We start from the raw sequence: 25,207 nt of genomic DNA on the forward strand, positions 1-25,207 counted from the left end.
TGTATGTATGTATTTATTTATTTTGAATCATTATAATTGAACAATATACATATATATTTATAATACGTTTATAGTAAACATCAATTGGCCAGTTAAAAGAAAGAATTGAGATCTACCAGTCTGGAAAAGTCATTTCAAAAGCTGTATTGAAATTAAGTATGAAAATGTGTGTGAAATATTTTTAGTTGAAATAATCACAGCTTTAATAAACCTCTATTGGCCTGTTTCCACTGAGTGGTACGGTGTGGTACAGTTCCGTACCGAACCGAACCATACCGTACCACTTTTTCGACATCCTTTTGAAAGGGTACCAAAAGGCGGAGCTAGACGTGCAGCTGAACGCTATTGGTTTACAGAGATACGTCATTTGCTTACGCAACAAGCCAGAATGAAAACAAAGGAACCGCCATGTTTAAAATACACAGCCGAAGAGCAGAGATAACAGCGTAATTATATATACATATATAATAACGAGCCATGGTCAACTCGAGCTAAAACAAACCTTGTCATCATCTTGATGAACAGCCACAAAATCAAAAAGAAGAGCAGATTTACCGTGCCCTGTAGTTTTTTACGAGCCAGTCTGAAACGCGAGCGGTTTCGCTTTTTTGCTTGTGCTCGCCGCGCATCTTTATGTAAAATAAAAAACTTTTTGAGCTGATGATAATAATGTGTGCCTGATTATTGAAGTGCTTTTGAAACCCGATCCTGTCAGAAACTGACAAACGCAAGAGTGAAGGGTGAAAAAACAAAGGAGAAGCCGGACAAAAAGGAGCATATCATTTTTTAGCAAACGTAAACAAACTGCCATGTTTAACTATTATTATCACCTTTTGGACTATTATGAACTCAGAATTATGGAATTACTCTCTAACAGAGGTTACATGTGCTACTGAAGATTACAGACACAGATGAGAGGTTTGCACTGACTTTGGGCTTAATTTTGTGTTGTTTTTGAACCTAAATAAGGACTAAATGTATGCTGTGTGCAGTTCTTCTGTAGTTGGTAACATATTGGAGACTGTAAGGGTCTGTATGTGTTCATATATGTTGCATTTATTTATTTATTATATATAATTGCAGATGTTACAGTAGGCTATTTCACACTGTCATTGATCTGCAGTTATCATCAACTCATGTTCATAGAAAAGTTAGTAATAAACATTTATACACAAGTATTTATGTGTATAAAGCATCTGTTTAGTGGAAAGTGCTTCTCATATAATATGCAAGGACCTATACAGCTTTACTTTAGGCATTTTTTCGAGCAAAAATGACGTCAATTGAAACTTTTTGCCATACACCACATCCACCAAAACGGTACCCTTGGGAGTGGAAATGCAAGCCTGATAAAGTCATTGTAAACGAGCCATAAGTTACAGTTCAAGAGCTAAAAATAAAACCCTGTTAATTCAAGTCATTAAAATGCCAGCACTTGTTAATTCAATACGCTATTTTTCTAGTTATTGCTATTTAACAATGTATTTTAAATACTTTTGGCATTATTTTTGTTCCATACAACTGTCATGCAATATCAATACAGACCTAAATCCCTGAGGAAATGTTTCCATCGCTTTGTTGAATCTGTGACATTCTATTAGAGGACATCCGGAAGTATCTTGAGTTCTAGCAATGTGTGTTTAATTAACTGGCTGGTGAGAGTATCCATGTCCTGTTTCCCATTCTGCAGCTTGATATTAGTCATCATGACAAAGATTTTGACTGTCATGGTTGATTACACTATTGCTGGCAATTTGAACAGTTGAGTTATCAGTGCAAATGCTCAATCAGACAAAGAGGGACAATTGGGAAATTTATATATAAACCTGTACAAGTTTATACTGATGACACACTTACAAATCCAAATATAACTCATTTGATACAGTTCAGAATGTTGCATTGTGACGATAGTTTCATTATTGATTTAATAAAGGCTCAGTTGTTACTGATGCAGTTCAAGTTAAAAAAGCAGTTTGATGTAAAATACATTTTATTCAAAGTAACAAGGACACAAACATGACATTAAAACAATTAAATAGGCATTAAATAACTGATATAAATACAAAAATAAATATGTATAAAAAGTATGAACAATTTAAAATAACATCCAGGACCCTATTAAAACTTCTACATCCATCATCCATCTCATCATCTCATATAAATGCAAATCAGATTGGAGTGTTTTATGTAGTTTCCTTGACCTGAATTAAACTGATGAATGATTGTTGATTAATTAGACAGCTTCATTTATTGTATTCTGAATGGACTTTGTTCATGATCTTCAAGTGTTGTAAGGCCTCTTTTTTCAGTGCATCTCTGCAATATGACAGCACTTATGTTGCTTTTTATAGACTAAACATGCAATCACAGAGAATTAATATGGTTTAAAGGCAGTTGAGTGCATTTTAAGCTAAATTGTATTTTCAGTCTGTTCACACAAACCCAAGGTGCAGCAGCAATAACATCCATTAGCCCTCATGGAACTTTGGAATGGGTTTTATATTGAATGCCCAGTTTTTATCATGGTTTTGACAAGCAGGCTGTGTTACTGGATCACTTCATTCACTAGTCAAAAAACTAATCTAACTTGTAATTCTCAGTTAATCTGGATTTATTTGGTGTGGGTTTGAGTAAAATTGTAATGTTGGTTTTATTCTATAAAAGTCTGATTATATTTCATCAAAATTTTAAGCAACGATATTGTCATTAAGAGCGTTTTAGTCTTAGGTAAGAACAGCAAGAGTTTTGATTTGCTTCTTGAACGATTTCTTAAGAAAATGTATATAAAAATGCGTTTATTTTATGCAATTTAAGCTCTAAATGGCAACATTTGATTCTAAATTCATAAGAAATATCATCAGTAGCTTACAGAATAAACACAAAACGATGTATTCCTCAAACACATAACTATAAATCCATAGAAAATGAAACATTTTAAGTGGTTTCTTCATTTATTTTTTAAGTGGTGGTCAAAACTTTAAATAAACCCAAATCCCATTCAAGTTGATTCAAAACTTCCTGCTAAAATGACTATCATTTAACAAAAGTTAGTCACATTTAAAGGGATATTTCACACCAAAATGAAAATGTATTCAATATTTACTCATTGTCAAGTAGTTCCAAAGATTTATGAGTTTTTTCTGTTGAACACAAAAGAAAATTAACCAAGCTTAAAACCTGTAACCGCTGACTTCCAGTGAAGGAAAAACAAATTCTTACAGGTTACGGGTTTACAGCTTTCCACAAAACATCTTCTGTTGTGTACAATACAAGATACAAACTCAAACGTAAAGGGTGAGGAAACGATGACAATATTTACATTTTGAGGTGAACTATCCCTTAAATTCTACTCATAATCTGTTTCATAGCGACACCTATTGGTTATCTCTAGCAACTGCCTGCAGCTGATTTACAACACTGTATTTTTATAAAGTGCTTTTTTATCATTCACTCTATGTATAAAATAGCCTTCATTGTAAACAAAAAACTCCAATAAATATTACATATATAACTTATCAATTAAGTATAAAACAACATACATAGGAAATGTTAATTGGAACTAAAAAAAGGATAAAAATCCATCCCTTCAAATGTTAAGGCAAGTCAAACGATACGACCATGAGGCTTTAAGTTTGTTTTGTTTTTGTTTGTTTTTTTTGTTTTGTTTTTTACCTCAGCTCTTGTTTACTGGCACCATAAAGATTGGCTGACGGCTACTGGTGTCTTATGATGGTGTATCAGGGTGTTTGCGCTTCAGGGATCCAAGTGCTCTGGTGTAATAGTCACAGAAGATCAACAGTTTTTTATGAATCTCTGCATTGGTCTGGTACAGCTGCCAGAAGGTTTCCAGAGGAGGCAATGTGGGATGGACGATCTCGGGTGCTGTCTGTCCGAGCTGTAAGGAAAGTTAGATTGCTGTTTAATCACAGTTTTATAGGCTCACTTATTTCATTTTCGCAATCTGTCAGACAGATTTATGTTAAACTGTTTCGTTTGTTCTATATTTTCCCCTTTATATTGTCACCTCAAATCACATGAAGTGTTCAAGTGTTGTAAATAACAATATACACTCACCGGCCACTTTATTAGGTACACCTGTCCGACTGCTCATTAAAGCAAATTTCTAATCAGCCAATCACATGGCAGCAACTCCATGCATTTAGGGATGTCGACATGGGCAAGACAATCTGCTGCAGTTAAATCGAGCATCAGAATGGGGAAGAAATCTGATTTAAGTGACTTTTGATGTAGCATTTGTTAGTGCCAGATGGGCTGGTCTGAGTATTTCAGATCTACTCAACAGATCTACTGGGATTTTCATGCACAACCATCTCTAGGGTTTACAAAGAATGGTCCGAAAAAAAGAAAATATCCAGTGAGCGGCAGTTCTGTGGGCGCAAATGCCTTGTTGCCTGGTGGTGGTGGTGTAATGATGTGGGGGATATATTCTTGGCACAATTTGGGCCCATTAGTACCAATTGAGCATGTCAACGCCACAGCCTACTTGAGTGTTGGTGCTGACTATGTCCATCCCTTTATGACCACAGATGGCTACTTCCAGCAGGATAATGCCCTGTCATAAAGCGCGAATCATCTAAGACTGGTTTCTTGAACATGACAATGAGTTCACTGTACTCAAATGGCCTCCACAGTTACCAGACTCAATCCAATAGGGCACCTTAGGGATGTGGTGGAACGGGAGAGTCACATCAGGGATGTGCAGACGACAAGTCTGCAGCAACTGCATGATGCTCTCATGTCAGTATGGACCAAAATCTCTGAGAAATATTTAAACCCAGTACTAGTAAGGTGTACCTAATAAAGTGGCCGGTGAGTGAATAAAAAAAAAAAAAACATTTTAAAAATAAATGACTATTTGTAGGTGACAGACAGCACAGTTGTTACCTCTTGGAGCACCTTCTGGATGATAGCTTGGATAAGATGAACAATCTTCTTTGTTTTTGAGTAATCGTTCCCCAATTCGTCACTATTCCGTTGGACCCAATCAAGATGGAACTTGAAAGATTTAAGACCAGAGTACAGCTGTGCCAAGGTACTGCTCACCTGTGGGCCAAAACAGATCGCATGTTACAATTGACAATTTTCAAAACAAGCTACATTATAATATAGTTCACCAGCGTTATTTTTAGTATCCTGACTTATGAAAAAATGTATGTTTTGCTTAAGAGTAGCTGTCTTCTTTTGTTATGCGAAAATAGACTTGTCAGTTGTAGTCAAACATGTTACAGTATAGTTTGATGAAAAAAAAAGCACTATCCAATCATATTTTCATATCAATCAAGTCTATAAGTTTCAAGTCTATATGTTTGTTCCATTTCAGACCCACTATGGCATATTGGTAGGGAAGATACAAGTTGTGTTTATCAGTGAGAAGACATGGCAGATATGAAGATTACAGGCAGAGATGTGGATGTGCTACCTCAAGTGAATGCAGGTCTTTTACGCTGTAGTTCAGTGAGGGCAGGGATGATAGCGAATGTTCAAAGTCAGTCAACTCATTCTGAAAAATAAAAATGGGAGTTTTGTAAGACAAATAACAAGTTTAAAGAGATAGTCCACTCAAGAATGAAAATTCTGTCATTATTTACTCACTCTTCACTTGAGTTTCTTCTGTTGAGCAGAAAATATTCTGAGCAACGTCGAAAACCTGTAACCATTGACTTCCATAGTATTTGATTTCTTCTATGGATGTCAATAATTACATGCTTTCCAACATTCTTCAAAATATCTTCTTTTCATTTCAACAGAATAAAGAAACTTATAAAGGCATGGAATCTCTCAAGGTTGTAATTTTTGGGAAAACTAGCCCTCAAAATGACTTTTTCTACTAAAATGAGCATAAAAAGCAAGGTTATTCTTACTGCGTTCATTTGTTGGGATGTTAATTTCAGGAGCATACGCATGTCTTGGTACAGCGTCGACAGGTGTTTCTTTCCTTGTGGTAGATTAGCAGGACGTGCTCTGATGAAGTCAAAAAGCTCAACGCAAGCCATCAGGATGATGAGGGGAAAGGTGGAGTCAGGCGACACTGTTAGCACAAAAACAAATGATTTCTTATTAATGCCACTGAAACAGCTGCTAGAGACACAAGTGTGAAACAGTGTGTGTACCGAACAGCTGTTTACTCAATAAAAACATGCATCTGTGCTTCTCCTTTTTGGTTTGTAATGGTTACAAAGGTTTTCGCCCTACTGGAATTTCCATGTTGGACACACACACTCACACATGTATAGTATAACTGCTGCTGAGTGCATTTTGTGCAAAGGATGTGAGTCAGCATTTTTGTTTAGTTTTTAAGTTATAATTTTGTCTATAGTGGCTTTGTGTTTGCGAGTGATGAGCTCAGGAGATAAGATCAGCAAATCTCACTAAACTTGTAAAACTGGTGGAAATGACAACAGATATTGTGCAAACCAGGGATTTCCAGCTATCAATCCATTCAGGAAGTCTGTGTTTCTGAATTCACAGTTCTCAATGAATGACATAGGGTCATGTCCTCTTTGAGAATGAAACTGAAGCACTAAAAATAGTCATTATTGTTTTAAAACATCTCAATATGTCATTGATAGCCTTTGTTTTCTCACAGTTTCAGTACAGATATGATTCATTTATTCATTTTCCTTTAGCTTAGTTTATTTTATTCATGAGGAGTCACTTAAGTTATCCAGCATATGTTTGAAACAGTGGATGTCCTTCCAGCTGCAACCCAGTACTGAGAAAAATCCACACAAACTCATTCACACACATACTCAAGGCCAATTTAGTTTATTCAGTTCACCTAGCACATGTCTTTGGATTGTGGGGGAAACCGGAGCACCTTGAGTAAACCCACATGAACACAGAGAGAACATGCAAACTTCTCACAGAAACGCCAAGTGACCCAGCCAGGACTTCAACCAGCGACCTTTTTGCTGTGAGACCAATGAGACACCATGTGCAGTTCTTACTATTAACAAACCATAACGGTTTCCACTAATTTGCTCTTTGTTAATAGTTATTAGGGTAGATCAGTGATATAAAACAAGATAATAAAGAATATTAGTAGAGCCCTGAATAAGCCTTAAATCTAAACCCTAGCCCGGGCCTTGCCCAACAGCTTATCAAAAGTTTTGGCCCTAGTCCAACCCAAAACCCCCTTTTTTCCCGCCAAACAGCTTATACTGTTACTGCCATTAAAATAGACCAGATTTGTATTTAATAGAAATATGTTAAATACAATAGTTGATGTGGGCGATGTGGTAGCGAAGTAGGTAGTGCTGTCACCTCACAGTTGCTGGTTCGAGCCTCGGCTGGGTCAGTTAGTGTTTCTGTGTGGAGTTTAAATGTTCTTCCTGTGTTCGTGTGGGTTTCCTCCGGGTGCTCCAGTTTACCCCACAGTCCAAAGACATGCGGTACAGGTGAATTGGGTAGGCTAAATTGTCCGTATTTTATGAGTGTGAATGGATGTTTCCCAGAGATGGGGTGCAGCTGGAAAGGCATCCGCGGCGTAAAACACATGATGCATAAGTTGGTGGTTCATTCTGCTGTGGCGACCCCAAATAAATAAAGGGACTTAGCCAAAAAGAAAATTAATAAATGAATAGTTGATGTTTTTTTGTTTAGTTTTTTTTATCAGAATAATTTAGAAAAATGTTCGTTTTTTTTAAATGTAAGATTTAGTTCAAGTGAAATCGATATCCAAGCGGTATGTGGTCCATAGTGAGTTTACTCAATGTAACCAAATTTTTGCTACTTTTTAATTTATTTACTTATTTACTTATTACATAACTTAAATTGATTATTTAACAGTATACACTACGGCAGGGGTACTCAATCCTGTTCCTGGAGATCTACCTTCTTGCAGATTTCAGTTGCTACCCATATCAAACACACCTGAACCAGTTATTTAGGACCTAAACACCACTTGATAATTACAGGCAGGTGTGTTCGATATGGGTAGCAGCTGAAATCTGCAGGAAGGTAGATCTCCAGGAACAGGATTGAGCACCCCTGTACTACGGTATATTGAAAAAGCAAGACAGCGTTTGTGTGTATCTACTTGCATGGTGGGAGATGGTTAAAGAAATCTATTGGCTTTAGTTTTGCTGGCAGTTTTTCCGCACACTAAAAATTACAATTTAGCTAGCTATTGTTTAAAACAAGGTTCAAAATGAGTAAACCCTCTTTAAAACAGATAAAAGTAATTGAGACATTTGCCAAAAGGCCTAAAACTAATGAGACAAGTACTAATCCCCCACACAGAGCGAAGACCGCAGTCTCATCAGCACCTGAGTCGGGGAAAGTCCAGGCCCAGCCTGTCATGCACAGCCTCCTCGCATGGAACCGCTATTCCATTCAAAGAGTTTTGAACAATTTTATCTGACAGACTGGCATAAATAAGCAGACATCCTCCCTCACACAGCTAGTTTCTGAGTTCTCTTACACTTCAACTTTGAGTTTGTTCTTCCGAGGTAATCTGGGAACACGTACTGCTGCAAATGCTTTGTAAACACCTGTCCTGCTCATGAATTAAATTATGATTGACTGGCGAAATAGATGATTTTTTAACTAACAGGGAAAACAGCTTAATTAAATCTTCTCTGAAATAATGAATATTTCACTTAAATTTTATTTAGGCTAGATTATTATTTTATCTGATGATCCAGTTCATGTTTTGGCGCTGAAGCATATAGTGGACTTGTTTTGAAGCACTTTACCTCAAATGTTATTTGCTCTTCTATTTTATCTAGTACATAAGAGACCATCAAAAAATAAAAAAAAATAAAATAAAAAATATATATATATATATGCATTTATCTGCACACTACTGATTATTAATAGCAACCTGCACATATATTCATATATTGTAAATCTGCTCATAGCTTATCCAACCTGTATATAATGATCATAGTACATCCATCTGTAAATATCACCATAGTTTTTCTATAACTGCACTTGCTACTATTGCACTGCTGGTTAGACCTAAACTGCATTGTACCTAGTTGCATTGTACTTGTACATTTGTAATGACAATAAAGTTGAATCTAATCTAATCTAATATATATATATATATATATATATATATATATATATATATATATATATATATATATATATATATATATATATATATATATATATATAAAAACTAATGATGTCATAACTAATCTCTTTAAATAATGTAGTCTTTGACAGCAAGCATCAGTGTTTCTTGAGCTTGAAATAAGAGTAATGGATAAGGTGCAAAGCAGGTGCCCCTGGACTTACAAGTTGTGCATTGCACATAACCAGTTGGCTCATTATTTAAAGTTGTCACTATTTGAAAAGTTGACCAGAAGATTGCCTTTTCTCTAGCGTTTTTCAGTTTCATGTGGCTGAAAATCTCTATACGTGAGGCATCACTGTCACTTTCGGACCGCATGCATTAGATGCCATTTATTTTTTTTACAGTTTTTTAATAAAGCAGGCCCAAAGCCCGATATGCGTGCTAGATATGACGTGAAAATTGGCTCTGATGGGCTCAAATGCAGGGCTCTAAATATTCACTTTGCATTTATGAAATAAACAGGCAATATCTTAAAAATAGGCAGGCAAGAAGCCACTAGTTAATAGTGAGAATTGGTACTTAAACTAAAGTGTTACTTTAAGAATATTTACACCTTTACCCTTATGTTAAATCTTGGTTACCACACATTAACCATGATTTGCTACATAAACAATCAACTGAGGACTTTGATATTGCTTCTGTATTTTTACACCAATAAAGTATTAAATATCTGAAACCAACATTTTCCCAGTTTTGATTTGAAACTTTATTAGCTTTATATTTAGAAATGTTAAGACTCTTAAAGTGAAATGTGAATACGCTTCATTTGCGCTCTAATAATTGTCCAATTTCTGTCCCGTTTGATGTTTGCGCCAGTCTTTAGCCACAGCAAATTCAAATGAGCCTTGACAGAAGTCTGTCTGAAGGTCGTATAAGCCTTCAAATACATTCAGCAGATATGTGATAACTGTGATTTCACCCTATGATAAGCATTAGAGGGAAATGAATGGCTATTTGCGCAATTAACATCTTTTGAAACCTTAAGGTCACAGATAAGCGTTGAGTGCCACCCCTTCAGATTTGATGGCATGGTGGCGAACGCCATCAAAACCCGATGTCTGCATGCTAAGTGAAAAAAGGCATTGACTCAATTAGTGACCAGCTTCTGACTCATTTGCAGACATCCTGGTGAATTTTGCTTCACCTTGATAGCATCTTTTTGCTTCAGTCAACACATTTTTGAGATTGTTTTGCAATATGAGCTTGTTGATGATGTGAGTCGATATGCGTGTTTGTTTTCAAACTGGACAAAGTTTACAGTCTGGGGTTGGAATTCTGATGCTGCAGCAGCCTTAAGAAATTTCTGAAATCTTGACTTTACCAGTTCTCAATATTAACTAGTTCTTATTATCTGATTATTATTTAGATATTGGCTTAATTATTACTTATTCTGCATGATCGTATTCTATGTCCCTAATCTGATACCTAAACCCTACTACTACTACTATTAATGAACATCAAATTAAGAGTCTATTCAAGCAAAAGCCAGAGTTAAGGGTTTATTAAAAGGAAGAATTGTACCTTAAAGTAAAGTGGGACCAATATTTTGATTTCCTTCATTCATTTTTTTACCTTTGGCTTAGTCCACAGAAGTCCAAACTATGGCCCACGGGCCAAAGTTGGCTCATGGTAACCTTTGAGTTGGCCCTCCATCCCATATGAGAAGTGAGAGGGTTAAGCTAATACCTTAAACAGAGATCATAATGTCTAGTGTAATGTAGCTTGTTATGTTTGTTTGTTTTATTTCTGAACTAATAAAAAGCAGACTGAAAATAAAAGTTTCATTTAAAAGCTGTAAATGAAAAGATTTTTTCAAATATAAATATTGTCACTCAATGGTCAGTGTACAATGCTGAGGGTAATGGAGGCAAATCAAGGCAAAAAAACAAGTGCAGCTTAAGTAACTCCATTCTGCTATAAATTAGATTATTTTTTTTAGTGTAATAAGTTCATTATAAAATAAAAAAATATATATACTGCATTAGATATTATAAAAACAATGTTTTCTGGTTATTTTGAAATATTAAATAAATTAGTAAATCTCCAATGACAACTTTAATAAATACTGGCATATTTACCTTCGGCCCACCACCCTCAATCAAGTCTGGCTTTTGGCTCTTCATAAAAAAGTTTAGGTACCCCTGGCTTAATCTCTTTATTCATCAGCGGTCGCCACAGTGAAATGAACCGACAACTTATCCAGCATATGCTTTACTTAATTAAATTTACTTTATTTAATTTCATGTCAGCTACATATCAGAAACACTTGTAATAGTTTTAGAGAACAATAAAATAACTGTCTTGAATGTTAATTAAACATGATAATAAGGTATCGTCAGTCTGACTGATTTACAGAATACATTCTCAAACCCTTGACCTTAATGTGGTCTGATATTAAGAGCAAACTAATTTGACGAACTAAAAGAATCTCATAACTTTAGCAATGAAAAAAAAGGTTACAATTCCTTTACAATATTGAGTATCATGGAGATTACAATGAACTGTTATAATGATGAACATCTAATAATAATCCTATTTACACACACAATACTGTGTGTTTCAGTCTCAAGAAAAGGTGTTATTTGTTAAGGACTTTGTTCTCTGATATTGGTTTAGATGTTCATCATTATAACAGTTTATTGTAACCACCATGATATTCAATGTTAATCAGATTTTAACCATTTTTTTTTTCAAAACTAAAATTATAAAATTACTTCAGTTCATCATATTAGTTTGATCTTGATAACAAACCACGTTAAGGTCAAGGATCAATTATTTTGTGTTAATCAATCAGACTGACCATGCCTTATTATATTCTTGATAACAGACCACAGGATCAAGATTAGTTTCTGTAAATCAATCAGACTGAGGATGTCTTATTATCATGTTTATTTAACATTCAAGACAGTGATTTTATTGCTGACTAAAAGTATAAAAATGTGTTTTCAGAAGGTGAAATCAGCTGACATGATCCTAAATAAAATATTAAATGGATCCCAAATTGAAATAAAATATTTGCTCACACTTTATTTTAATTCTCGTGATTAATAAACGATAAACTCTGGCTTTTGCTTGAATAAACTCCTAATGTGATGTTCATTAATAATAGTAGTTGGGTTTGGGTATTGCATTAGGGATGTAGAATAGGATCATGCAGAATATGTACTTAATAAATAATAATAGACAGCCAATATCTTAATAATAGTCTAATAATAAGATATAAGTGTGACCAAAATATTTCTTTTAGATTTGGGATCCATTTAACATTTTATTTAAGTTCATGTCAGCTGATTTCAGCTTTTGAAAACACATTTTAATACTTTTAGTCAACAATAAAATCACTTTTATTCACATCTTGAATGTTAAATAAACATGATAAGGCATCGTCAGTCTGATTGATTTACTGAAAATAATCTTTATCCATGAACTTAATGTGGTTTGTTATCAAGAACTAGTTTGAGGAACTCAAGTCATCTCATAATTTTAGCACTGAAAAAAACTGGTTGAAATCTGATTAACATTGAAAATCATGGTGGATACCATGAACTGCTATAATAATGAACATCTAAACCAATATCAGACAATAAAGTCCTCAACAAATAACACCTTTTCTTGAGACTGAAACATATATTGTGTATGTGTACAGGATTTTAAATGATTTTTGCCCATCATTAGCATTTACCTGTTGTACCTTTAACTACATTAATGATGCAGATAGTCTAGTGGTTAACACTTTAGTTTATGTACTAGTTCTCACTATTAGCTAATTTCTTATTATTATCCTATTATTAATTAAGATATTGGGTGTTTATTATTACTTATTAAGTACATATTCTGCATGATCGTATTCTACATCTCTAATCTAATACCTAAACCCAACTACTTCTATTAATGAACATCAAATTAAGAGTTTAACCAAGCAAAAGCCAGAGTTGCTGGTTTATTAATCCCGAGAATTGAAATAAAGTGTGAACAAATTTCAATTTGGGATCCATTAAACATTTTATTTAAGGTCATGTTGGCTTATTTCAACTTCTGAAAACACATTTTTATACTTTTCGTCAACAATAAAATCACTGTCTTGAATGTTAAATAAACATGATAATAAGACATCCTCAGTCTGATTGATTTACAGAAACTAATCTTGATCCTGTGGTCTGTTGTCAAGAGCAAACTAATTTGATGAACTAAAATAATCTCATAATTTTAGCACTGAAAAAAAGGTTAAAATCTGATTAACATTGAATATTATGGTGGTTACATGGAACTGTTAAAATGATGAACATCTAAACCAATATCAGAGAATAAAGTCCTCAACAAATGACACTTTTTCTGGAGACTGAAACACATATTGTGTGTATATAGATGATTTTTGCCCTCTATTAACATCTATGTGTAGTACCTTTAATTACTTTAATGAGACAGAAAGCTTGTGGTTATACTGACATTCTCAAAACACCTTTCATGCTTAATAATTTGCATACACACTCATATAAATCTACCCTCTAAATTTGTTCATATCTTAAATTCCTTTGGCTATGTTGTAAAGTGGCAGAAAGAGAGGAAAAAAAGAGGAACTTACGTTTCATGGTAATCCCAAAACGTAGTAAACACAGTGCACACACTTGTCTTTATCACTCTACTAACATTTAGAGTAGTGAAAGGGTTCCCCTTTATAGCATGGGCCATGACACACTCTGACTCACATTCACATTCAGAAAAAAAAAAAACACAGATCTACACACCCCCGTCACACCAAACATATCTCTTTTCTAAAGAACTCAACAGCTTTGGCTATTTCCGCCAAGTTGATTCCTCCAGAGCTGTACGTTACCTATTTTGGATTTCTTTTCTTTCTTGTTTTTTTTAAGGCGTTCTTTGTGAATTAAACCTCTCCGCCAATGTGTTTAGAAGATGTTTTCTGACAGGTTTTGCCAGATTATCTTTGATATACTGCTATGACACTCCAATTGGATCAGATTTCAGTTTGCCGGAGGGAAATCCCTGAGAGATAATGACCTGAGATTTATTATTTTTAACAAAAACTAAGAGTGGGGTGACATGGTGGCTCAGTGGGTAGCACTGTTGCTTCACAGCAAGAAGGCTGCTGGTTCGAGTCCTAGCTGGGCTTTTCTGTGCTGAGTTTGCATGTTCTCCCTGTGTTCGTGTGGGTTTCCTTCGGGTGCTCCGATTTCCCCCACAATCCAAAGACATGCGCCATAGGTGAACTGAATTAATTGGCCGTAGTGTATGTTTTTGTGTATGTTTGTGAATGAGTGTGTATGGATGTGTCCCAGTACTGGGTTGCAGCCGCAAGGGCATCCGCTGTGTAAAACATGTGCTGGATAAGTTTACGGTTCAATCCGCTATGGCAGATAAAAAATAAAAATAAGAGCAAATCACAACCTGAGGAGTCATAATATGCTCACACACTGTTCAAGAAGATCTGAAGTCCTCCTATTAATGTCTGTCCCCCCTCCAATGTTTTCCCACATTGGTCCACTTGGCCCCCCGTGACACATCACCCTGTTATTTCCACTCAGAGACCCAGAATGCAGTGTCCTCATGCCTGAATGCACATCAAGGCACTCCTCTCCTTCTCTTTTTCATTGTCTCCATCACCCACTCCTTCTTAATTTTTCCTTTTTTTTGTTTTTGTCGATGACTTCAGGGCAATGAGGGATGTGTTGATAAGAGACAAGACTGCTTGCGCTGTGTGGGGTCATATCCTGTACGTCTTGAGGAAGTGGTGAGACTCCTGCGGTCTGGTGTATGCAGTGGCACTGTATAGGAACTCCCAGCAGACTGTAACTAAAGTTAAAGATGGCATGAGGTGGAAGTTGTAGTCATCCTTTTGTGAATTGTATATCGAAGTCCCTTTCAAGGAATATCCATTCACTCGGTGGCCATATTTGCAACACATCCTGACAACAGCTATTTTGAGTAGCCAATGCTGAGTCTTCTCTGCATCCCCTGGAAGTGTGATATATGGCCATATATGAGCATACATACAGTATACAGTTGAAGTCAAAATGATTAGACCTCTATGCTTTGTTTCTTCTTATTCAAATATTTACCAAATTATGTTTAACAGAGCAAGAAAATGTTCACAGAATGTTGGATCATTAGAAAGTCTTATTTGTTTTATTTCGGCTAGAATAAAAACAGTTTATAATAATATTTAAAAAAAAATAAAACAAACATTTGAAGGTCAGTATTATTAGCCCCTTTAAGCAATTTTTTTTTCAATAGTCTACAGAACAAACCATTGTTATACAATAACTTGCCTAATTATCCTATCCTGCCTAGTTAACCTAACGAACCTATTAAGCCTTTAAATGTCACTTTAAGCTAAATATCTTGATACATTTCTATTCAAATTGTATGTACTGTCATCATGATAAAAATCATTTCAAAGATAAAAGAAATCAGTTATAAAAAAAAATAATTAAAAAAGCTATTATGTTTAAAAATGTGTTGAAAAAATCTTCTTTCCGTTAAGCAGAAATTGGGGAAAAAATATACATGAAGGCTAATAGTTCTAGCTTCAATTGTATATTAAATTACAATTAAAATATTTAAACAAATATGTACATATTTGTAATTCAAATGGTTAAAATATATATATATTTTTTGCAATATTCTGAAATAGATGGCTCATATATGACATTTATTTATTTATATCTGTGAAATCCAGTTTAGGTCTAATCAGGAGTGCAATAGTAGCAAGTGTAAGATATAGGAATAAGTTATAAAGTGCAAATTCTAGAAAAACTATGGTGATATATACAAATGGATGTACTATGAACATTAAATACAGGTTGTGTTAACTATGAACCGAGAATTACAATAGATGAAAATATGCACAGGTTGCTAATAATAATCAGAGGTATGCCCAGGGGTGTCCAAACTCGGTCCTAGAGGGCCAGTGTTTAATTCCAACCACACCTAAACCAGCTAATCAAGTTCTTTCTAGGTATACTAGAAACTTCCAGGCAGGAAACCGGCTCTCTAGGACCAAGTTTGGACACCCCTGAGAACTCTGTTGAAATTACTTAGTGTGGTTCAATTACTGTAGGTGTAAAAGCTTCCAGAGGACAATTTCCGAGTATGGGTCATTTGCATTTCAGGTATCTGAAATGTCTCTTTTTTTAAAAACTCTTCATGCAATATTAACTTATATGTCATTACATGTGCACACTAGTCTTTAGTTGTGGACTAGCCTTTAGTTTTGGATTACATGTGCCACCTAGCATAGTTTTGGATGTTGTGTAGGTTTTCTCAAAACATGTAGAAATACATTTAGTTTTTTTTTTTGTCAGCCTTTATTTGTCCTTAATGTCTGTGTGAATGCTAAATAAACTGGGATATATCATTTTCTTCTTTTCCAAATAAGGCTCAATGAAGTTAGTATGCATATTCAAACTTCTCACAATTAGTTTTTTTCCAAAATTCACAACATGTGTGTACATACACATACAGTACGTGCACTTCATTTTAGTGTTCATAGCCTTAAGGTGTCCTGGGCTCCATCTGCCTTTACCCATCATAGTCTCTCAATCTTCCCCATCCATCGAATTGACTCTATCGCTGTCTCTCCAGTCCACCAATAGCTGCTGTGTGGTGAGCGCACTGGTGCCATTGTCCTGTGGCTGCTGTCATTTCATCCAAGTGCATGCTGCACACTGATGGGGGTGTGGAGAAGACCACCCATCATGATTGTGAAGTGCTTTGGATATATGGCCATACAAAATAAATGTGCTATATAAATATTCATTACTTACTTGCTATAGCAAATGTTAATTAAAATTAGTCATGAGTAGATTACATAAAAAACTCTAGAAGATCTATAGATCTATATCTATAGATTCTGTTTGCCAGTGAGCAAACAGAAGCAAATTTTCGCATGAATAGCACCAGAAAGGTAAAAAATATGCTAACTTTATCACGTAAACATTGTTTGTGGATACTTTACATGTACAATACATGTTAAATAAGTGTTGTTTGTGTCAAACTATGCACAAACAGCCTGTTCTCAAAGTGTTGCGCACATGTCAGGATTCACACATTTCTGAGGTTTCTGGCTTCCTCAATCCATGTGAACCCAGCATAGGTTGAATTTCGAGTATTATAAATGAGTGGCAACATGCACAAGGTTGGTCATTTGCATAAAACACATCCAAACCAAGACCATATAAGGCCTTCCTACACAACCCTTCCTTTAAGCGTTTTGGCACTCTTCTCAAACACGCTGCGCTTAGCAGACGTGCTCTCGCTAGATCATGAATCAATGCCAAGTGTCATTTGCACTCCCAGCTCTAACACAATAAACAACTTTTATTCATATTTCAGACATAGTTTACAGAGAATATACTCTGATACAGTATATGCATTGTTACTTTGCATTTTACACAGCAATTTGTGTGTACAGTGGGTGACACTTCAAAATGACCATTACCGCCGCACATGGTTCTTAAGGGATTAAGAACATGTTTTTAGGTGTAATAGCAGTTTGTGACTATGCCACCAGGGCGCACAAAGGGATGGGAAACGAACAAACAGATATATACAGTATTATCATTGTACACTTAAGTGCAATGAGGATTCATTTCAGAAATTAAAGCAAAAGAAATAAAAGACAACTAAAATGAAAGGACAAACATACTGTACAAACACACATAAACAAACAAATAAACAAAAAATAAATAAATAAATAAATAAATAAATAAATAAATAAATAAATAAATAAATAAAGCAGCGTTTTAGCCTAAATATAGACATATATACAGTGTTTGTTATTTTAAAGTGAGGGGACTAAGACAGCAATAAATAAGCTTTTTCATTTACGTTTTTATTTACAGATCTCATCTACATTTTCTTTATTGTTTATATTTTACTTTTTTTTATTTTATATATTAATTTTTCTATATAAATAATAAATAAATAATTGGCCTAAATAATTATATGCAGTTTGTGAATAAACCGACTACAAGTTACAGATGCGATGGCTGTTTTTATGCTGAGTAATCAATCAGAGAACAGGAGAAAGTGCATTATTTTGATCATTTGAGGTGACAGCACAATAATAATGAAATCCAAAAATTATAGTATAATACTGAGAGTTAATATTAAGCTTTATATTAAGGGCTCTTAAGTTAAGTGCTACTTTATCAAAAGCATAAAACTAAATTTACCCACCTCAAGCAGATCACTAAAATAAAAATAAAAATAATTTTGCCATTTTATTTTTAATAATTTAGTTCCAGTTCAGTTTTCAAAACGTCAACTACTAATGGCCAATATCCTTTGTGAAATGAGACTACAGTTGTCAAATATAAATATATTTTGTGAATTATAATTTGTATATTTCTCTTGGAAAAAAATCTTTTTGAAATGAATTTTGTTTGGTATAATTTGTATCTTAATTTTATTGAATGCAGAATTAGAAAACGAGAGCATGATGAAATCAAGAGACAAAGATCATGCTCGTATCTATTATCATAGTCAAAGTATGGTTCAATACAGTATCACAAATGTGTCTCCTTGCAGCAGCTCTTTATTTCTTTATGAAGGAGGAATCATTTATTTTGACTTGATTTAACTAATTGGTAATTGGCTCTCTTTTTTTTTTAGAAGGATGGACCTAATGCAAAGACTATAGAATACACAAAACATGTCAATCTTATAGTTTTGAATGGGGTAACGTGTAACATTCAATATGGCGAACAAAGCCCCGCTTTCTAGTACAGGAGCCAATAATATTAAATTCAATTCAATTCAGCTTTATTTGGATAGCGCTTTTACAATGTAGATTGTGTCAAAGCAGCTTCACATAAATGGTCATAGTAACTGGATCAGGGTAGTTCAGTTTTTAGTGTTTAAGTTCAGTTCAGTTTAGCTCAGTTCAGTGTGGTTTGAAATCATTATTGAGAGTCCAAACACTGAAGAGCAAATTCATTGAATTGAATTCATTCAATTCAAATTCATTCATTCAATAATAGATTGCTATACACTGAGGATTCTCCAGGGAAGGGGCTTGGACCAGATGCAAGTTTTTGCAGATGTTGGGTGATTTGAACATTTAGAAATGAAACTAAAGTGACAGTTTTTGTTTAGTTGTATTGGTGATTCCTGATAGGAAAGTTAATCGTAAGCAATGCCCGAGTAGCGTATCAAAGAGGGCCACAGAGTGAAATGACTTGCCTTGACGTTGCTTAATATGTCAACTTTCTCTGCATTTCAAAGGACTTTGTGTATGAGTAAAACAGCTTCTGGAATCAGTGGAAATAATGGAAGTCCATTGGGAATTGAATGGATCATTGTCGTTATTTCTGTCCATTTAATGCTGACTTTGAAAGTGCTTTTTTAGTAACTGATAACTTTATTACTGATCTTCGCTCAGTCAGCCGTGACTCATTTAAAGAGCATTGAAAGTGTTCAATTACAAGCTATTGTGAGTAGTAATCTTCAGATTGACTTCATCATTTATGATCTCATGTTCTCCAGTGCAACAGTTGGAAATTGAGTGGACTGTAAACACACCTTAATGCCCTTCCCAGTGGAAGTCTGGAAAAAACGTTAGTCACGTCACTATACAGAGTATCCTAATCCTTTGCTGAAGTCATGTACCTCATTGTCACTAAATGTTTAGCATTGTCCAGGCCAACCGTTATTCAGCAGCATCGGAAGCTGCATCATATTCTTTGATGCAGCAACCTTTTTTTTCAGAGAGCAGGGGCGGAGAGGTGGATTGTTAATGCTCGGTAGGCAGCAGCTCATTGTGTCATAATTGGATACGTTTACAGCAGAAGACAAGCCACATTTAGCCCAAGTGGGTGGATTCTTTGAGTTGCTTAAATTCCTGGAAAGGAATGCATGATCAAGCAGAAACAACATCCTTTCCTGTGTTAATGAATGGATCATAGTCAACAGTCTGGCATCAGACACTAAAATAACTATTTTCAGAAGTGGCACTTTCAGTTTTTCCTGCTAGGGCAAAAGGTTAGCTGTTTTGGAGTTTGCAACAAAACCGATTGTGTGTATCTGTATGTATTGTATGTTTAACAGAAGAAATCTGACATTTCCATTTATTCATTCATTCATACTTTCAGCTTAGTCACTTTTATTCATCAGGAGTCACCTCATAGTCCTTTTTTCCCTCACAGCGGAATGATCGCCAAGTTATCCAGCATATGTTTTACACAGCAGATGCTCTTCCAGCTGCAACCCAGCACTGGGATATTTCTTTGACATTTTATGTTCACAAAATTTATTTGAAACAATAAACACTTTAGTTATTTATTTATTATATATATACAGTTGAAGTCAGAATTATTAGCCCCCCCCCCCCCGCCTGCTGATTTTTTATCCCAATTTCTGTATAACAGAGAGATTTTTTCAACACATTTCTAACCATAATAGTTTTAGTAACTCATTTCTAATAACTGATTTATTTTGTCTTTTCCATGATGACAGTCAATAATATTTTACTAGATATTTTCCAAGACACTTCTATGCAGCTTAAAGTGTTCATTTAAAGGCTTAACCTGGTTATTAGGTTAACTAAAGTTGCTTCTTTATCATTTAAAATTAATTTTGTGAACATAAAATGTCAACATTTTATTATTATTATTAGAACCTTTATTGTACCAGGAAAGAAACTTTGAGATTAAAAATCTCTTTTACAAGAGCGTCCTGGCCACGATTAGGAAGTATACATGTCGCATGGGTCTAACAGACAACCAACAAACATTGTTAAGAAGTAATATATCACAATCTGTAGTCATCTTAAAAACTTAAAATCGAATGGTGTTAGTTAATCTTTAGGGACGCAATGTGAATATATATGTGTTATTTTATTTTATTGTAATTTGCATTGTTTACTTTTTTTAAAGAGATAAGGTAGACATGAACTTGTAATACATTACTTTTTACCCTACACTGCAAACAATTAACACAATTAACAAAAAACACAATTAACAGTTAACAAGAATCACACATTGACAAACCAACTATTCAAAACATCTGCAAGTGTTTCAAATTCTAAATCATTTATACTTTTTAAAAAATCATTTAGTGAAATCAATTCTTTAAACTGCAACTTTTTTGTAGATTATTCTATGCAAAATGTGCTGCATATTAAAAAGCTTAAAAATATGGGCAAAAAAGATTTAGATTTTTTTTTATATAAATTGGGTGTAACGGGGGCGCAGTGGGTAGCATGATCGCCTTAACAGCAGGAAGGTTGCTGGTGTGAGCCTTGGCTGGGTCAGTTGGCATTTCTGTGTGGAGTTTGCATGTTCTCTCTGTGAACGCATGGGTTTTCTCTGGGTGCTCTGGTTTGCCACACAGTCCAAAGACATGCGGTACAGGTGAATTGAATAAACTAAATTGGCCATATAGTGTATGTGTGTGGATGAGTGTGTAAGGATGTTTTCCAGTACTGGGTTGTGACTGGAAGGGCATCCGCTGCGTAAAACATATGCTGAGCATAGCGAGCCCTGATAAATAAAGGGACTAAGCCAAAGGAAAATGAATGAATATTTAAAATAACAATCTATTGTTTCAGATTGCTAAAAATATAAATAAAACTTGCGTTGCTCAACTTTTCAACACCAAAAGTTAAAAAGCAGAGACCAATTTGAATTATAAATGATCAAAAAATATCTGCAAATCACATAAAAAGCATATCATATCAAAAGCATTTCATCGAATCAAACGTAAGACTTTTTAAGACCTTTTTAAGACAATTATGAATGAACTTTTAGATGTATACAGGGCTAAACACTGATTTTTTTTGTAATAGCCCGGTTGGGCCAAAAAAATAGGAAAAAAACAAAACAAATGCAGTAATTTCTTAACCACATATCCTAATTTGTGTAGTTGTATACACTTTTTTTCAACTTGTTTCTTTTTTAATGACAAGTTTAGCATTGTCAAATGTGTATTGATTCTGAAGAAAATTACAAAAATGCATATTTGTTTGCTTTTTGTCCAAATTAATAGAGTATAAATCTTATTCAACCTAATGCATTTTTGTTATAAAGCCTTATGTTTCATGCCTATTTATAAAGATTATGTCCACTCACCCTTATGCAGATTTTTGTGTAAATGGAAGATAATAGAATATATTGCTGTTATAATCGTGAGGAATTGTGTAAATGTTTTTAGTTTTCTGTTCCTGATTAGGGAATTTAATGAAGATAATTTGCTGTAAAATGTTTAGCAGGTGTTATAAATTGTATCTCTTTGCAATAAAAAACTTCAATATTTATATTAAAAATATATAGATGGATTGTTGGCGATTGGTCTTTTAAAATTAAGACCAGTTTAAAATGATTTAAGACACACATCACAATATTTATGTCAGTTTAAGACTTTTTAAGCCCTAAAATTTTGTTTTACTTTATTCTAATTCTAGCTGACAATATTTTTTTGCTATATAATGCTATTTAGAATGATATTTTTATTGGGTGTCTTCTGTAAATAAAATCAGTGAACCCTGCACATTGTGAAAAAACAATACAAGGCAGTCATGATATAAGAATACATTTACATACAGCTTCATAATTAATTCTGAAACTAATAAAATTCATTGAGTGACTAGAGACCAATTACACTTTTTCCACAATGTCATCAGTGACACTTTATTTGCATATGAAGTGAATAAACTTGAACTATATGCTTGAAAATAATAAATGCTTGGTAATGCTTTAAGTATAAAATCACTTCAGCAATATTGTGTTACAGACATCAACACTGTTTTCTATTCTTTTGAACAAGGAAACGCATTACAAAGGTAAAAGCACATGATCCTTGGTCTCGTAGGATTTGTTTCTCAGGCTCTGGGACAGGAGGAGGAGGGAAGATTACAGTCCAAAAAGTCCTAGATCACTGAATAAAAGGGGAATCCCAAAACAAATCAGAAGGCGGTGGATTTCATAACTCGCAGGCTTACCGACGCTAATCTCTTTCGCGGCCTACCACTGTTATGTTTAGCTAAACCGCATTCTTTCCAGCCGAGCGAATCAAACTGCTGAAAAAAAAAACAGTCAATGAGCAAAACGTCCGGCTACTACTTTTAATATTCTGCACAATACAGGCCAACAAGCCCGGGCAGGATAGTTTTAGTCATAACAGTCAGCTATGACTGCATGTCTCACTATGGCCTCACAGACACAGACTTGCTCTCACATGCACATTTTTCAGGGATGATCCAGGCCTCTGTCATCATAATCAGGGAGCCTAAACCATTTTGTGACATCATCATCACAAGACTTTTCCTCCAGGGCGAACACCATTGCTATTGTTTGATGACCTTTCACCTGCTAAGATCTGTCGTTTCATGTTTTGTGCCTTACATTTTGATTCTGTCTTTCGTTTTCAAGACTATGGAGTACGCTTGTGTTCTGAAAAGCTGTCAGAGGTGTCCGCCTTTTAAAGTTCCTTTTTGTGTGTGAATATACTGTATTAGTTTTAATGTATAAAAAACCGCAGCTGGCTGAAGCATTTACATTGTAGCCTTCTATAGTACAGTGGTTCTCAAAGTGGGGGTCGGGACCCCCTGGGGAGTCGCGACACAATGACAAGGGGTCGCTTGGTGATTTCCAAAACTCAAATAAGTTTTATTAAACTATTTGAATGACCATAGGTCCCACTTTATATTAAGTGTCTTCAACTACTATGTACTGACATCACAAAATAAATACAATGTACTTACTGTGTTTATAATGTATTTGAGAACACTTGTGGTGCTTTTGAGTTGGGATAGAGGTTGGGTTATGGACAGGTTTGCTGGTATGGGTAGGTTTAAGGGTAGGTTAAGAAGTAAGGGATGGTCAACAGTGTATTTACAAATGTAATTACAAAAGTTAATTACAGATGTAATTACATACATGTATTTAATCAAGCATAAGTACACAGTAAATACACGTTTTTACACAATAAGTGCATTGTAACAAACTATTAGTACCAGTGTAAGTACATATTAGTTAAGGCAACTTAATATAAAGTGGGACCAAACAAAATTATTATTATATTATTATTATCTATTATAAACAAAAAAAAATCAGTCATCAGCCTTTACTTTTTATATTATAAATTAATAAATGAATATAAAAAATATATATGGTAAATAGACTGTTGCATTTATGTGTTGTCAATGTGCTTATGTTTATACATGCCTATAGTTGTGTCTACAAGGTATATATATTTACAGTATAACTACCTTGAAAAATGGGGGTCGTGAGTCACTGACATTGTTAATTTGGGGGTCGCGGGCTGAAAAGTTTGGGAACCTCTGCTATAGTAAATAGTTTCCAGATGTGCATGTACAGAATGCTGGATTCTGAAGGTTTTAAAGAGCTGTAAAGCCAAGCACAGCAAAGGTGTGTGTGTGTATATATGTATTTTTTATATAAAACAATTATTATAAAATTATAAATATTATGAAAAATATTTATAAATAATTATAAATATTAAGTCAACTTAATAATTCCAAGTTACAATAGATTTACTTACATTATTTTTGTAAAGCCAACTTGTTGCTTTTAAGGCAATTGGTTTGCTAACTTAAAGCACAGTAACTACTCACTTTTTACAGTGTCTTTTCCAGAGATCACAGTATAACATTTAAAGCATAGACACTCAATAAATGAATTTTGCTGCTTGTTTAAACTGCTTATTTTAAATGAGCTAAATCAACACAATTATTGAGTTTTTAAAACATCTTTTTTATGTCACTTTATTTATGTTTCTTTCATTTGATCCACTTTATTTGTAAACGCTATAAAGTAAACCTATAGTGCTCCAGGGGAAATGAATGTGTCGGTGCTCTTTGGGTGAGGGATACATAAAGATAAAGAGCAAAATTTTAAGTCCAAGGCTTTTTAATTTTATTTAGAAAGCTTTTATTAACATGGCTATTCCATTAAAACTGCACCTACGTGGTTCAGCAAACCCTTGCCTTCATCAGGAAAACAATTAAGGTTAACGTAATCGATTTGAATTAAGACAACATGAAGAAATTGTGTTGAACCAAGCAATATTTACAGAGTAGAAACTTTTATGTTTTTTTAAGCACATTACAATAATTAAATGTAT

At 34.4% G+C, this 25,207-nt stretch overlaps 1 protein-coding gene across 1 annotated transcript; it reads right to left on the bottom strand.

Annotated features, from left to right (window-relative positions):
- Nucleotides 1–2,932: 2,932 nt before the first annotated feature.
- Nucleotides 2,933–13,753, bottom strand: il11b (interleukin 11b). The gene is made up of 5 exons (XM_087296165.1): nt 13,689–13,753; nt 5,883–6,049; nt 5,441–5,521; nt 4,906–5,064; nt 2,933–3,895 (listed from the first exon to the last, which is right to left on the bottom strand). Exons 1-5 carry the CDS (start codon nt 13,693–13,695, stop codon nt 3,725–3,727), a joined length of 585 nt encoding a protein of 194 aa, XP_087152291.1. The 5' UTR covers nt 13,696–13,753; the 3' UTR covers nt 2,933–3,724.
- Nucleotides 13,754–25,207: the final 11,454 nt, after the last annotated feature.

Source organism: Danio rerio, chromosome 19, assembly GCF_052040795.2.
Source record: "Danio rerio strain M-AB ecotype USA chromosome 19, GRCz13ab, whole genome shotgun sequence".
NCBI classification, from domain to species: domain Eukaryota; kingdom Metazoa; phylum Chordata; class Actinopteri; order Cypriniformes; family Danionidae; genus Danio; species Danio rerio.

Coding starts and splice junctions, on each gene's coding strand:
- il11b (XM_087296165.1), bottom strand. Junction 5,522..5,882: donor CATCCCAACAAATGAACGCA/GTAAGAATAACC, acceptor TTTATTTTTCAG/AATGAGTTGACTGACTTTGA. Junction 3,896..4,905: donor TCCAGAAGGTGCTCCAAGAG/GTAACAACTGTG, acceptor CTTTCCTTACAG/CTCGGACAGACAGCACCCGA.